At 44.0% G+C, this 13,218-nt stretch overlaps 1 protein-coding gene across 1 annotated transcript in view; it reads left to right on the forward strand.

The window, feature by feature from the left end:
* The window catches only part of LOC144102417 (sodium-dependent multivitamin transporter-like), a 52,775-nt gene extending 42,523 nt beyond the window's left edge, over positions 1-10,252 (forward strand). Inside the window, exons 13-15 of the mRNA XM_077635697.1 lie at positions 5,682-5,785; positions 9,529-9,626; positions 10,241-10,252. Of these exons, the coding sequence (XP_077491823.1) occupies positions 5,682-5,785; positions 9,529-9,626; positions 10,241-10,252 (214 nt within the window). The remainder of the gene's footprint in view (positions 1-5,681; positions 5,786-9,528; positions 9,627-10,240) is intronic.
* Positions 10,253-13,218: the final 2,966 nt, after the last annotated feature.

Here is a 13,218-nt window from a genome sequence, read left to right on the forward strand (position 1 = left end):
GCCAGCTTGAGGTCGGGGATCGAATTTAGCAACCTCCACCAAATGATACGTGGCGGCTAGAAGCAGCAGTAGAAAGAGCAGAGGTAACCTGCTACGCAAGGAACCGATGGTTTGGAGTAGTTGTTGTTGTTGTTGTTGACCCCCACACAATGGCACATACCAACAAGGGGGATTGGCCATAACCAGGCGGTGACTATTTAAATGACCAGTTGCATGTGGCAAGCATGGGATGACCTACCAAAATTTGGATCGCACAGTTTCCGTAGCCGAGGTGGTTGCAGGAGGTTAGGGGGGTCATACAAACTAAAATTTAGGCAAAGAAGGGGTAGGAATTACTATAAGTGGTTGTAAAAACCGAAATACAGAAGCAGATAATGGGATGGGCAGGTCGAAAGTTCATGATGGTAGACGTTTTGATTCTAGGAGATAATTTTGAACGGCAGAGCAAACATTCCCATTGGTATGGCCAAGCATAGAAGCGCCAAGAGACAGAACAACCGCAGAAGACAGGCGCAAACTGAGATTCTGTATTGTAACTTCTAATAGTCGCCTCCTAATCGATGAGTAGCGACGGCAAAAAAGAAGAAAGTGCTCTATTGTTTCCGGCTCCGCATAATACGGACACAATGGGAGATCGCCAGACCAGGCCTGTATAGGTAAAAATTTAGTTGCGGCACCCGGCAACGAAGCCTCGTGAAGGAAACTTCGATTGCGCGATCGCCAGACTGAGCTTCTCCATGGGAACAGTAGATGCTGGAAGTCGTCTAAGGAAGTAAGCGCTGATGCGCCCAATTCGTTCATTACAGTGTACCGTCGAAAGCGTGCCACCGTGATGTAAACAGTTTTTGGAAGCGGGTCAACAATCGGTCCACTCAGGGCTGCCTTCGCTAAAGCATAAGCTGATTCATTTAATAGAAGACCCCTATGCCCAGGAACCAAAAGAAGTCGAATTGATGTGATGTGTGGAGGGATCAGGAATTTTAGAATCCGAAAGAGCTGCGATTCAGTGGATGCCGAGAGGGAAGTGCATAAAGATAACGAGTCCGTAATTATTATTACTGCTGATAAAGAAATTGGTACCTTGCGCAGAGCGAGAACCACTGCTAGAAACTCAGCCAGATAGATAGGAGTGAAATCTTGGAGACGGAGAGAAAAAGACCAGTCAAGGGACTGGGAGTAAATACCTACACCTGCCTTTTCTGCACACACCGAGCCATCAGTCGCAATTGCAACATGTGAGCTGAAGGTCGACAAATAATCCTGCAATATACCATTTAACCATGAGAAAGGCAGTAATTTTGCATTACATGGATAAATGTCATCGTAGATGATAGACACATTTGCAGGGATGGACCGCACCGGAACAATTTCAGGTATTCGCACGTTGAGTGGGCCCAGCAAAGATTCAACGAAACAGATTTGGGGAGTTTGAAGGCGAGACCATCCGACACCCAAGAACTCCGCTCGCTGCCCTAGGAAGATCAACTCGGATGCATGCTGCTCCGAGTCGCAAAAATTTAAAAACGTTTGTACTGTCAAAAGGCGAAACCTTGCAGTATGAGACGGCACCCGCGCTTCCAGATACAAAACATTGTTTGCCACGTATTTAGGGAGACCCAAACACAGGCGCAGAGCTTCTCGCTCTAAGAGCAGAAGTGGGCGCAGTTTGTATGCAGCTGCTCCAGAAAATAAAACGCAACCGAATTCCAAGATTGGCCGGATATACATTTTGTAAATCAGCAGAAGACCATGTCTGCGCATACCGCAGCGAGAGCTACTCATCCTTCGCAGAAGGCCTACCGCCCGAATCCCTTTCGCAGCAACCTGATCTATATGTGACCGCCAAGAGAGAGAGGAGTCATAAGTTACCCCGAGATACTTTAGGGAACATACCTGAGGAATGGCATGATGACGATAAGACAATAAAATTTGTACCTGTTGAGTAACCGGAAAAGGTAACAAAGCGCACTTGTTTACATTAAGATTTAAGTGTAATTCAGATAACCATCGGTCAAGGGAATTTAAATATGACTGTAAAACCATATACACAGAATGTAAATCACTCGCAGCAGCAAAAGAAAGCTATATCGTCTGCATACAAGTACGTAGTCGCGTCAGGGGAAGTCGGAATCGAGCTGAATAAGAGGTTGAATAGAACAGGGGAGAGAACTGCACCTTGAGGCACACCTCTAGATTGATGTAATTTCCTTGTAGAAACTCCGCGTTGACAACAATAAAATTCTCTGTCAGCCAGGAAAGCTGACACCCATTCCACAAAATAACTTGGCAAGCCCAGAGCCCGTAGTCTCTACATCAGAGGCCCATGTTCGACACTGTCATATGCTTTCGAGATGTCTAGAGTTACCAGCGCAGCATACTGTCGACGCCGGCGCGCTAGTCGGACACGGCTTTCGAGGTCAGTATGTGCACAAAATATAGAGCACTCAGGCTTGAAACCAATCTGAAGGGGGTTAAGTAGTCCCTTTTCAGTAATAATGAGCATGATTCGTCCATACAGCACGCGTTCAACCAATTTCACCAGATTCGATGTCAATGAAATTGGTCGAATGTTGTCTAAGACCAACCCTTCGCCTGGCATTTTAAGCACCGGGATAATTTTGGAAACACGCCATACATCCGGGATCCATGGGGTTCTAATAGAGTAATTTACCAGCTCCAATATAGCATTGGGGGATTCGTCGAACAGTATTTTAATCATCGCAGAGGTGACACGGTCAGGACCAGGAGCTGCAGAAGGTAACCGATTTATCACATGGGAGAGCTCAGAAACCGAGACATTAAGGAAATCATCATAGTGATTCCCAAGCAGTTGTGGGCGTGAGAGCGCAGCCGAAAAACGGTGTTCCAAGTCTTTGCCAATTTCTTCTAATGCCCTGGCAAGCTCTACTGGAGTCAGCACATTAGAGGGAATGTTGTTAGGCGGTGGCAGCCTGTTCCTTGACCTCACAAAGCGAAACAAGGCTTGTCTGTTATTAGATTTTGATAGATGGTCATAATTCTCTTCATCATATTTTTCTTTTGCCCTTGCGACTGTGCGCTTGAAGATAGCTGCAAGAAACTTATAATCGATCCAATTCCGGGGACATTGATTATGGATAAGTTTCTTCCAGGCTGCCTTGCGCCGCCTATAATCCTTTGAACATTCTGCATTCCACCAAGGGCTCTGAGAAGTGCCTATGCTATCGCACACTGTAAACTCTGATTGCTTCCGTACCCGATCTAAAATAGAGCATAAGCCTAACACCCTGCTCTCCTGAGACAAATTCGGCAAAGAGTGTAGCTCTGAACTGAGTGAACTTTTGAACTTGTTGTAATCAACTAGGGTGCAACTGAATCCGCCGATAGAAGTCATCGGACACACAATGTCAAAAGTGAGTGGGAAATGGTCACTGTTTGTTGCAGAGTCAACCGGAGTCCAGGAGGAAACTGCTACCCCTGGGGTTGAAAACGTTAAATCCAATGCTGATCGGGAGTGCCCACGGAGAAAGGTCGGAAAACCCGAGTTATGACAGTTTAGGTTATTCACACAAGCCCAATCCCATAAACGCAAGCCGCACTGGTCTGTTCGATAACCCCAAGTCAAGTGATGCGAATTGAAATCCCCAACAAGCAACACATGTGATCTGCTGACAGAGAGTAAGGAATCTAATGGCCGTGTGTCATGAACCCCAGATGGAAAATATACATTTGCGACAGTAATGGGATGGAAACCAGGAACTGAAAGATCCACTGCCTGAATTTCGCAATCAGCGTCCACGCGCTGAAGCGCCAATCGTGCCTTGTGACAGAATCTGGATGAAATAGGCAGAAGCAAACCGCCCCCCCCCTTGATGGGCGGTCCATTCTAAAAATTCGATAATGTTCCATTTGAAATGAAAACTCTTTCGACAACCAGGTTTCTTGAAGCGCAATGACATGAGGAGAAAATCGATTTGAAAGAGTTACTAAATCAGTGAAAGCTGATTGAATGGAACGGCAGTTCCACTGCAGCACTCTCAGAGACCCTATTCTGCCGAGAGATCTGCAGCAGCAACTGCCTTTTCCAAAATGCTGTGGTGACCAGATTTTCCTGAATTGCTCTTTTTTGTTTTGGATTGAGGGGAGCTAGACGGACCAGCAACGGCCAAAGGAGACCGGCTACGTTTCTGAGCTCGAGCATCGAGCTCCATCAGCTCAACACACCCATCAATTGCTCCGGTCATGACTTCAGGTACATGAGTTGGAGGCGTGCGCTCTTTTTGCGGCTGCATTGAAACAAGGGAAGGCGTCTCCGCAATGAGTTCAGTAGGTACTGCAGGATCCACGGATGACTTCAACGCAGCCTTGGAGGTCATTATTGAAGAGGTCATTTGCGCCACCATGACTTGCGATATGCACTCTGTTACTGAATTCACTAGCCGATCCATGACCTTGGCCATTGCCTTTTCAACCGCTGTAGCAATCGCATCTGACAGGCTTGAATCCACGACCACAGTCGTCTGCCGTGCTGCCACACTTGAGTACCCGTACGTCCTGTCCTTAACAATAGCCATAGCCTCGCGCCTTGATCACCGGCGCTTTTCTTACACTTCCAGCACTTTAACCTCCTCAGCCCTTGCAGGACAATTAGAATATGTGGCGAAGTGACTACCGCTGCACAAGCAACACATCTCATCTTTTGAACACCTTCCTTCACGGTCATGATTACCACCACACACACTGCACCTTGAGCTCGACTTGCAGGCGTTCGCGCTGTGGCCAAACCTCCAGCAGTTGCGGCATTGAAGTGGCCTTGAAGAATACGGATCGACCCTGAAAACCAGGGGCCACACCTTCAACTCAGATGGACAGGAGAGACCCGCAAAGGTGGCAATTACCGTTTCAGTTGGAAGTTTTGTTTCCTCGACGACCCGAGTGCACCGATGTACAGAAATCACCCCTGCGGAGGATAGTTTCTCTAGCGTTTCCTTAGGGCTAAGGCGTGGGTCAACCCCTCGCACCAGACCTTTAGAGCACGCCAAGTGCGGCGGTATAAATGCGCTTACCGACTCGCTTCCAAACGCTGTGCACGTTAACAAATCCATGATGCAGGCCTGGTCAGCCGCCCTGCACACCACGCCTCCTCTGCCGTACTGCCAGACATCACAGATTTTTAAGAAGTGAGCGTAATCGCCTGTAGCGCAGTCTGAACCGCATCCGGGTTATTGAGTCGAATGGCGCCACCATCCGATGGAACCAAGGCCACGGGAATAGTGCCGACGCCACCCCGAAAGAAGGCGTCCAGGGGGAGTTGGTTAGGGGCAGGCTGGCCCACCAGGGGGAGTTCCCCTGGCCAGGAGAGGACGTCGACATGCGCCCCTAGCGACCTGCAACCGCCCTGCAAAAGCGAAAGACAATCAAGCAATCAGAAGCTAGTGATACGAACAATCACCGCCCAGTGAGACCACGCCCGCCTGTGGGAACAGGGACAGCCACGTCCACCCTTCCGTCCACGCGCACCTCAGCGTCGTCTTCGTTACCAACCACTTCGTCGTCCTCCCAGCGTCCGTAGCAGTATTTTTAAAAGCTTGCGACGCTTAGCCGCTTCATTACGGGGCATCTCTTTTTACCTTGGTGTGAAGGAAACGAAGGTTAATTTTCGCTGAGTTAACGCCAAGGTTGAATGTTCAATCTGTTTGCAGGTCGGAAGAGACGTTCTTCATGTTCCGGCTGTCTTACCTTTGGAGCAGCTTCTTTTCTGTATTTGCAACTGTTCTCATCGCCCTGGTGATAAGTGCCGTCACAGGTAATAACTCCTGCACATCTTAGGCTGCCTGCCTTTAAATTGGCCAGCTCGATTTCTATTTTTTTTTAAATCAGGTCGCTAGCTCACCGAATGGAATCACTCCAAGTAGCAGAAAAACGCGCTGCAAGTGTTTACATACTAATTACCGTGCTTCAGAAATGCACTCTTTCCTTTCTTTTTCTGAAACTTTTCAGCCTCATTCCTTACCATATCGGTATACGCTTCATGACTCATTTCTCTCTCCTGCTAAGGCTAATGTTCGCCGCTAATGGGTTAACGCGGAAGCAGGCATTAGTCCCGTATTAGCATTGCAGTTCATAATACTTGCAGTTTTCATTTACAGTCACGACGCTGCGTAAGCTCTTTTTTTTTTCTTCTAGGTCTGAGGATTAGGATGCACTGATTCACATTGTTTGGAGAGTGGATGTAAACAACAGGTTTATGTCAAAGGAGGAAATAGTGCCTACTGTCTTCGCAAGAATACTAATTTGATCAAATGACGTCTTTGCGACGCGTCCAATTACCCCACATATTTAGCGGCAATGCTGAAAAATCTCCTGGAGACGGTGCCCTTGCATTAGTGACCACGTCCTCTTGTCTACGGCCTCTACTGTACAACCAGATTTTTTTTATTTAGACGATTGTATTGTGCGGTGCATAATTAATCACTACTACTTTACAGCTAGGGTTATTTGCTTTCTGTTTATTGCAAGAAATAGGCTCTGATGTTTCCTAATTGTCATTTTGTAGTGTGTTAAATACAGATTGTTTGGTTTAGCTCCACTTTGGTAGGCTTGAACACTGGAAATCCTACCGACTGTCCTTTTACTTTCTCAAATATTTCTCCGCCAAAACCTCAGCCAAAAGCATCTTGCTACAAGTAGTATGGCAAAGCGAGTGGGAAAGAGGCTAATTGTTTAACATGTATGAGCGTCAGATATCCGTCGCCGGCAAGCAGCCAAACTAGATGTTTCACGCTTCTGGAGATGGCCGCCAGAATCCTCCACTACCGCTGCGTTATGCCTGCTTTTGTGAAACGAAAAAAATTAAAATAAAAATGCTCAAAGCTGACATAACGTATGTTTAGCTGAGTTTTGACATAAGTTTATTAATCAGATAAATGACGGAAGCCAACAGTACCGAAACCAAGAAGCATAGGGGATGTTTTTTTTTCTTTTTGGCATTTTTATCACTGGGAGATTAAACGCAGAAGAAAAATATCCACATGCCGCCGGTGGGATCCGAGCTCACGACCTCTTAATTTCTAGGTTTCGATGACCGTTGTCTTCGATCAATTAGGTCTACCATAAAGTACCGGAAAGCTGATGCGCCATGTTATCTGTGTGTCCGAAAGCACTGCTTAATGAGTGGAGGAATCAGTCACTGAGCTTGGGCAAGGACGCTAGCGTGAGGGTGAGAAAGCCACTAAAAATTATGCAGCATGATATGACGCTGTTAAAATGAAGACTTTGAGCAAAGAAAGAGTGGAAACTAACTACAGTGTACTGCGCAATGTAAGCTTTTAAATTTACGTATGCAAAAATTGCCTGCATCATTTCAGGCATGTAAGGCGATGTTTGGCTCCCGTTAAAAATGAATGGCAGCACTTTCTGCGTCTCCCTAAAGAGGTCTTCCAACGTCGTACACGTAGACATGCGGGAAGCGGATTATTTGTCAGGCGTGTATGTGCATTCTAGAAGGTGCCCGTTTACGTACGATGATCATCTGCTAGCTGTCCTTTCATTCAGTGCGAATTGCTCAAGGAAATTTTTGATTTTGCTTCCCGCGAAACGTAACATTTTGCAGTCGCGGAAACCAACACCGCAAATTAAGCTTTATCTATATCGATCGAGTGTTTTGACCTAAAGTATTCTGCAGTTCTTAAAAAGAGGCATCTTGAGTTACAAGAGAGTTTTCTTCCACATAACAATGACAGCGGTGTAGCGCATCGGAAAACAGCTAAGACGTGCTAACAGTAGGCTGGTTAACTAATAATGAGCAGCTGACTTTCAACTATTACTGTTAGTCATCTTCTTCATTGAGATATGTGTAGTCCATCGTAAGTAATATCGATATCAGTCTTTAGAATTTCTAAAACGTGGTTACCCACGGCGCGGTAGCACAACAAAGTCTGGCTAAATCCCGCCAAAACACATCCACTTTCGACAAGCTTGCAGGCAAAGCAACCCCTCCAGTGTAATAAAATGACTCGTCGATTGCGCCAAACATCGCTAAAAGTTAACTACTGAATATTATCTAACCATTGTACTAGTTACCACGCCTTAGCTGTATTCTGATGCGCTATACCGGTGACAATGCTAAGCAAAAAAAACGTTTAGGTCATTCAGTTGAACTGATGCGGAGGGAATTCAATATCATCCTTCTTTCAGAACCCGCCGCGGTGGCTCAGTGGTTCGGGCGCTCGACCACTGATCCGGTGTTCCCGGGTTCGAACCCGACCGCGGCGGCTGCGTTTTTATGGAGGAAAAACGCTAAGGCGCCCGTGTGCTGTGCGATGTCAGTGCACGTTAAAGATCCCCAGGTGGTCGAAATTATTCCGGAGCCCTCCACTACGGCACCTCTTTCTTCCTTTCTTCTTTCACTCCCTCCTCTATCCCCTGCGTTACGGCGCGGTTCAGGTGTCCAACGATATATGAGACAGATACTGCGCCATTTCCTTTCCCCAAGAAAAAACCAATTATTATTATTATTATTTCAGACTTCAGTCAGCTCTAATTCAATTCCAGTCATGTGTTAATTGTCATTCACTCCCCTATTTCTCTTAATTGTGATTCCATTCGAATTTCAAATACGCAACTATGCAATATGTGTCACATTCATAGAAGGCCGCATGTAATCATATCACGGCCGGTGCAGAAGCGCTGCGTTTAAGTGACTACGCACCACTTGCACTGGCAGGTGGCTGTTTCAAATAAACCCAACGGCGGGGCTTGCGGGATCCTGGTTGTTCTTCCTGACCAATGCCAGAATGATTAAGTCCCGCGAGTTTCATTCATGCACAGAGAGTTCTTCAGGGGGCTGTATATTTTGCACGAAGGCCTCCATTTCTCAGCGTAATTTACTTCCTTGTCATTTTCATTTTCCTTTGTCTTTTTTCGTCCGGTGTCTCCCGCCTCTAACCTACAAGAGGAGGGAGAGATGGTTAACAGGTGACAGGTGGAGAGGGGCAAATCCCCTAAACACCTCAGAGCAGGTGCAGGCCTCACACGGACGCCGCTGACACCGCCGGATAGTTTTCGCGTTTGTGGCCCTTCTAATGCTCCTAAAGCGCTCTTCTTACGCGGTCTACTTTTAAAATCTGCAAAACAGCTTAGGTGAAACACCCAGTATTAGAATAAACTTCAAAGAACTGCACAGCTCTTCGGTCTGAAAGTTCTCTGACAGAGCATTTTTCAGCGGCACGTCACGTCTGTGTATAACACGACAACTACATGAGGCGTGAAATCGAATAAATACAAATATTTAGCTTCTTTACGAAAAGCGACTAATTAAAAAAATGATGCCTATAATAATAAAAAAGATCAGTTATATTTTACACACAGCATTCTCGTAACAAACCAAAATTGCTCACTTAAGCCACAGTTTGTTCTCTCATTCCAGGTTCCTACATAAATCAAATCTGATATATATTTTCAGTGCTCTTCAGCGCTTTACATAGTGAAATGTACAGAACAAGCAGCGGAGATACTCGGCGTTTATTTTTTTTTCTATATTTGCTGCAGGAGAGATGCGAACTAATGTAAACCAACCTGGGCTCTCCAGCGACGCTCTTCAGCGATTATGGCGGAAAGGACGGCAGCAGCCTTGTAACGAACGTGATGTGAGTAAAAGTCTAAGGTTTCTCGCAGAAATAATAATAATAATAACTTCTTTATTTCCATCAGTGATGGAGGGACTGCGAGTAAAAGTCGCTTTAGAGGCAAGCGACTTGACTAGAGCCCGCAGCCTCCTTTACAAGGCAAACAGCGATTGAGACCACATGTGAAATTTGCACAAAAAATAAACGCAAAAACACAAATTACCTGAAAAACGCTCTTCAATTATTTAAGAAAGATTGAGTGACAAAGTGTAGACGTAAAGATTGTACATCAGGTATATAAATATCAAGACTTGATTCAGAAAAAAATTTAAAAATGTTGGTAGTGTGTATGATATCTTTTGTGTAGAATAATTGGCACGCGGAGTGACTACCTTCCACTGTTCCGTACACCTTGTGATGTAAGAATGTGTGTTCCTTGTGAGATTAGATAACTCATGAAGAAACTGTAAATTCTCTTTTACCTCCCGTTTGAAAGCTTGACTTAACTTGTAATGATAAAGGTTAAACACGGGTAATATATTTGCTTTCGGAAATAAGTCTGATGTGTGGGCATTGTAAGGCATGTTAAATAGTACTCGCAAAAACTTTTTCTGAAGTATATGTATCTTTTCCAGATTCGTACGTGATGTGGTACCCCACACGAGCTGACAGTAATAAAGTGTAGAGAAAAATAGGGTGTTATAAACAAGAACCTTGATTCTGTAAAGTAGTAGTGGTCTCAGCCGCACCATCATGCCAACTACAGGAGATAATTTGCCCAATATCGTTTCTATGCGCATGTCCCAAAGCATATTCTGTGTGAAAATAACTCCAAGTATTTTAAAACTATCTACAATTTCTATGTTTACATCGTCATAGACAAGGTTGACGGAACTGATTATTTGCTTAGATTTGGGCCTAAAGATTATTGCTTTTGTATTGTTTATATTGATTTGTAGGCAGTTTTGTTTTGACCATAAATGAAGAATTTTCAGAGCAGTGTTAGCTTTATTCTCGCGGCTACTAATGTCAGGTGATGAAAAAAATATACTCGCATCGTCTGAGTACATTACGTATTTCGCATCTTTATAGATATTTACTAAGTCATTTATATATACAATAAACAGGAACGGGCCAAGAATACTACCCTGTGGAACACCGCTGGTGATATGTTTCAAATTTGAGCGGCTATTGTTTATATCAACGTATTGATAGCGATTATCAAGATACGATTTTATAAGGCTTCCACAGGGCCCTCGAATACCGTAGATTTCAAGCTTATCAAGTAGAACCGAATGAAGGATGCAATCAAATGCTTTAGTAAAATCAATATAAATACCAAGGACAATGTTCTTAATTTCAAATTACGATAAAATAAATTCTTTTTGATGAAGTAGTGCTAATTCTGTAGACCGTCGTTTTCTAAATCCAAACTGGGCTGGAGAAATTAGGCTATGTTTGTCAAAAAACTTCGAAACCTCCATTAGTATTAGTTTTTCTAGTACCTTCGAAAAAACAGGTAATATAGAAATGGGTCTGTAATTTTTTAGTATCATTAACGTCACCTTTCTTGAACAATACCGACACTCTGGCTATTTGCATCCGTTTAGGAAAGATAGCGCTTGACAAGGACAGGTTAAAAATGTAGGTAATGTACGGGGAAATGATATCAAGCACATACTTGATAGGGCGAACCTGCATGCCTTCTGCATCGCAACTTGATCTATTTTTTAGTGAAAGGAAAACTGATGTCACCTCGTGCTCAGTAAAGGGGTGAAGTAAGAGTGAAGATGAATTTCTGTTTGGTATAAATTCACTAATATCAGACTAAGCACTACCGCCAGAAATGTTTACAAGGTTATAATTAAAAACATTTGCAAGAGCACTTCCTGATACTTCGTTTCCACCAAGTATTAGAGTTTGTATTCGCGGAACTGATTTTCGACGATTTAAGACATCATTTAACTTTCTCCATAAGGTATCAGGTTTGTTCAAACAACCCTCGAATTCTGCATGAAAATAGGACTTCCTATGCAATTTTAGTTCCTTATTTAGCTTGCTTCTATATGACTTGTATTCCTTTAATGTACTTGGATGCTTAGTCTTGACGAACTTGTGATAGAGTGAATTTTTATAATTAATTCGTTTTAGCAATTCGGGGGTTATCCATGTCTTCCGTAATTTTTTACCGAGCCTGAGTTTTTTTTTTCTGGGAAATGGTTATTATATATTTGAGAGACTTCATCAATAAGCTTGCCGTACGCGATTTCAACGTTATCTATTTCTAAAATTTGTTTAAGGTCGCACCGTAGAAGTTCGTCTCTGAAGCTATCTAGACGTGTTTGAGTAATATTTTGACATAGGATATATTCAAGCTTCCTGTTCTTTCTAAAGTTGTGTTTTCTTATAGAGAGAAATACTGAAAGGTGATCACTAAGATCGTGTGACATCACCCCGGCAGTAGCATGTTCAATGTCAGCATTCGTAATGAGCAAGTTCAACAATGTTTCACTTTCGGATGTAATCCTTGTTGGCGTAAGAATTAAACTTTCATAACCATTTGAAGCTAAAATATTTAACGTAGTCTTTTGTGGTATAGAAGGGGTCAGCGTGTCGATATTAAAATCACCAGCGGACACCAAGTAATTGCTATTTTCTGCAGTAAAAGACAGCAGCTGTTCATAAAAAGAAAGGAACTGAAGAGCATTTCCATTTGGAGGCCTGTAGCAAACAAAAAATATGTACTCATTCGCACGAACTGTTACGGTTTCAAAATCTTCGCAACAAACACAAAAGTCGGGAAGCAATTCACAACTTACATGTTCTTTCAACAACAGCAAAACACCACCGCCACGGCGGTTTGTTCGGTTCACACAAAACGATTGATAATGTCTAAACTTAGGCACGTCACGTCCATCTCTGCACCAAGTTTCACTGAGCATTACAGCATCAAACAAAGAATGTAAACTATTGATAAAGTCATCTATATCTCTTTCTTTGTTATAGAGCGAACGGACATTAAGGTGAAGACACTTCAATGAACCAGCATGTTGATTTGAGACAAGATTATCTACCTCATGCGGAAAGAAAGGACTATCAGTAGCCATCTTTAAGCGGAAAAGATCAACTTCAGTACGCTCACAAAGAGCAGGCTCAGGAAGGAAGGTCTGATCTGTGACGCACTACGATCACAGAATCGCCCTCGGTCTTTCGCAGCAAGATCTTTCCATTCCTGTGCCACGCGAATTTGTACCCGTTTACTTTCGCCCAGTCTTTAGCCTCTCGAAGCAGTTGCCGGTTGTAACTGGTCATGTTTTCCTCAAAGAACACCTTGGATTTCTTTTCCCTCAGCTTCGAGCGGCTGTCCAGCCATAGGTCTCGAACAGATTGCCTGAGATACCTCACAATTATACCAGGAGTGCGGCCGGCTTTGCATGGAAGGCGGTGAATGGCAGTGACATCGGTTTCACTAAGTACATGGACCTCAATCAATGTGGCAAGAGAATTAACTTTCTCAAGCAAATTTTTGTTGTCAGCTGCACTAACACCGTGAATTTCTAGATTTAACTTGCGGTTTCTTCATTCCAGCTCATTTAGATCCGCCTCTAACTTC

This window comes from Amblyomma americanum, chromosome 8 (genome assembly GCF_052857255.1).
Source record: "Amblyomma americanum isolate KBUSLIRL-KWMA chromosome 8, ASM5285725v1, whole genome shotgun sequence".
Classification (NCBI taxonomy): Eukaryota; Metazoa; Arthropoda; class Arachnida; order Ixodida; family Ixodidae; genus Amblyomma; species Amblyomma americanum.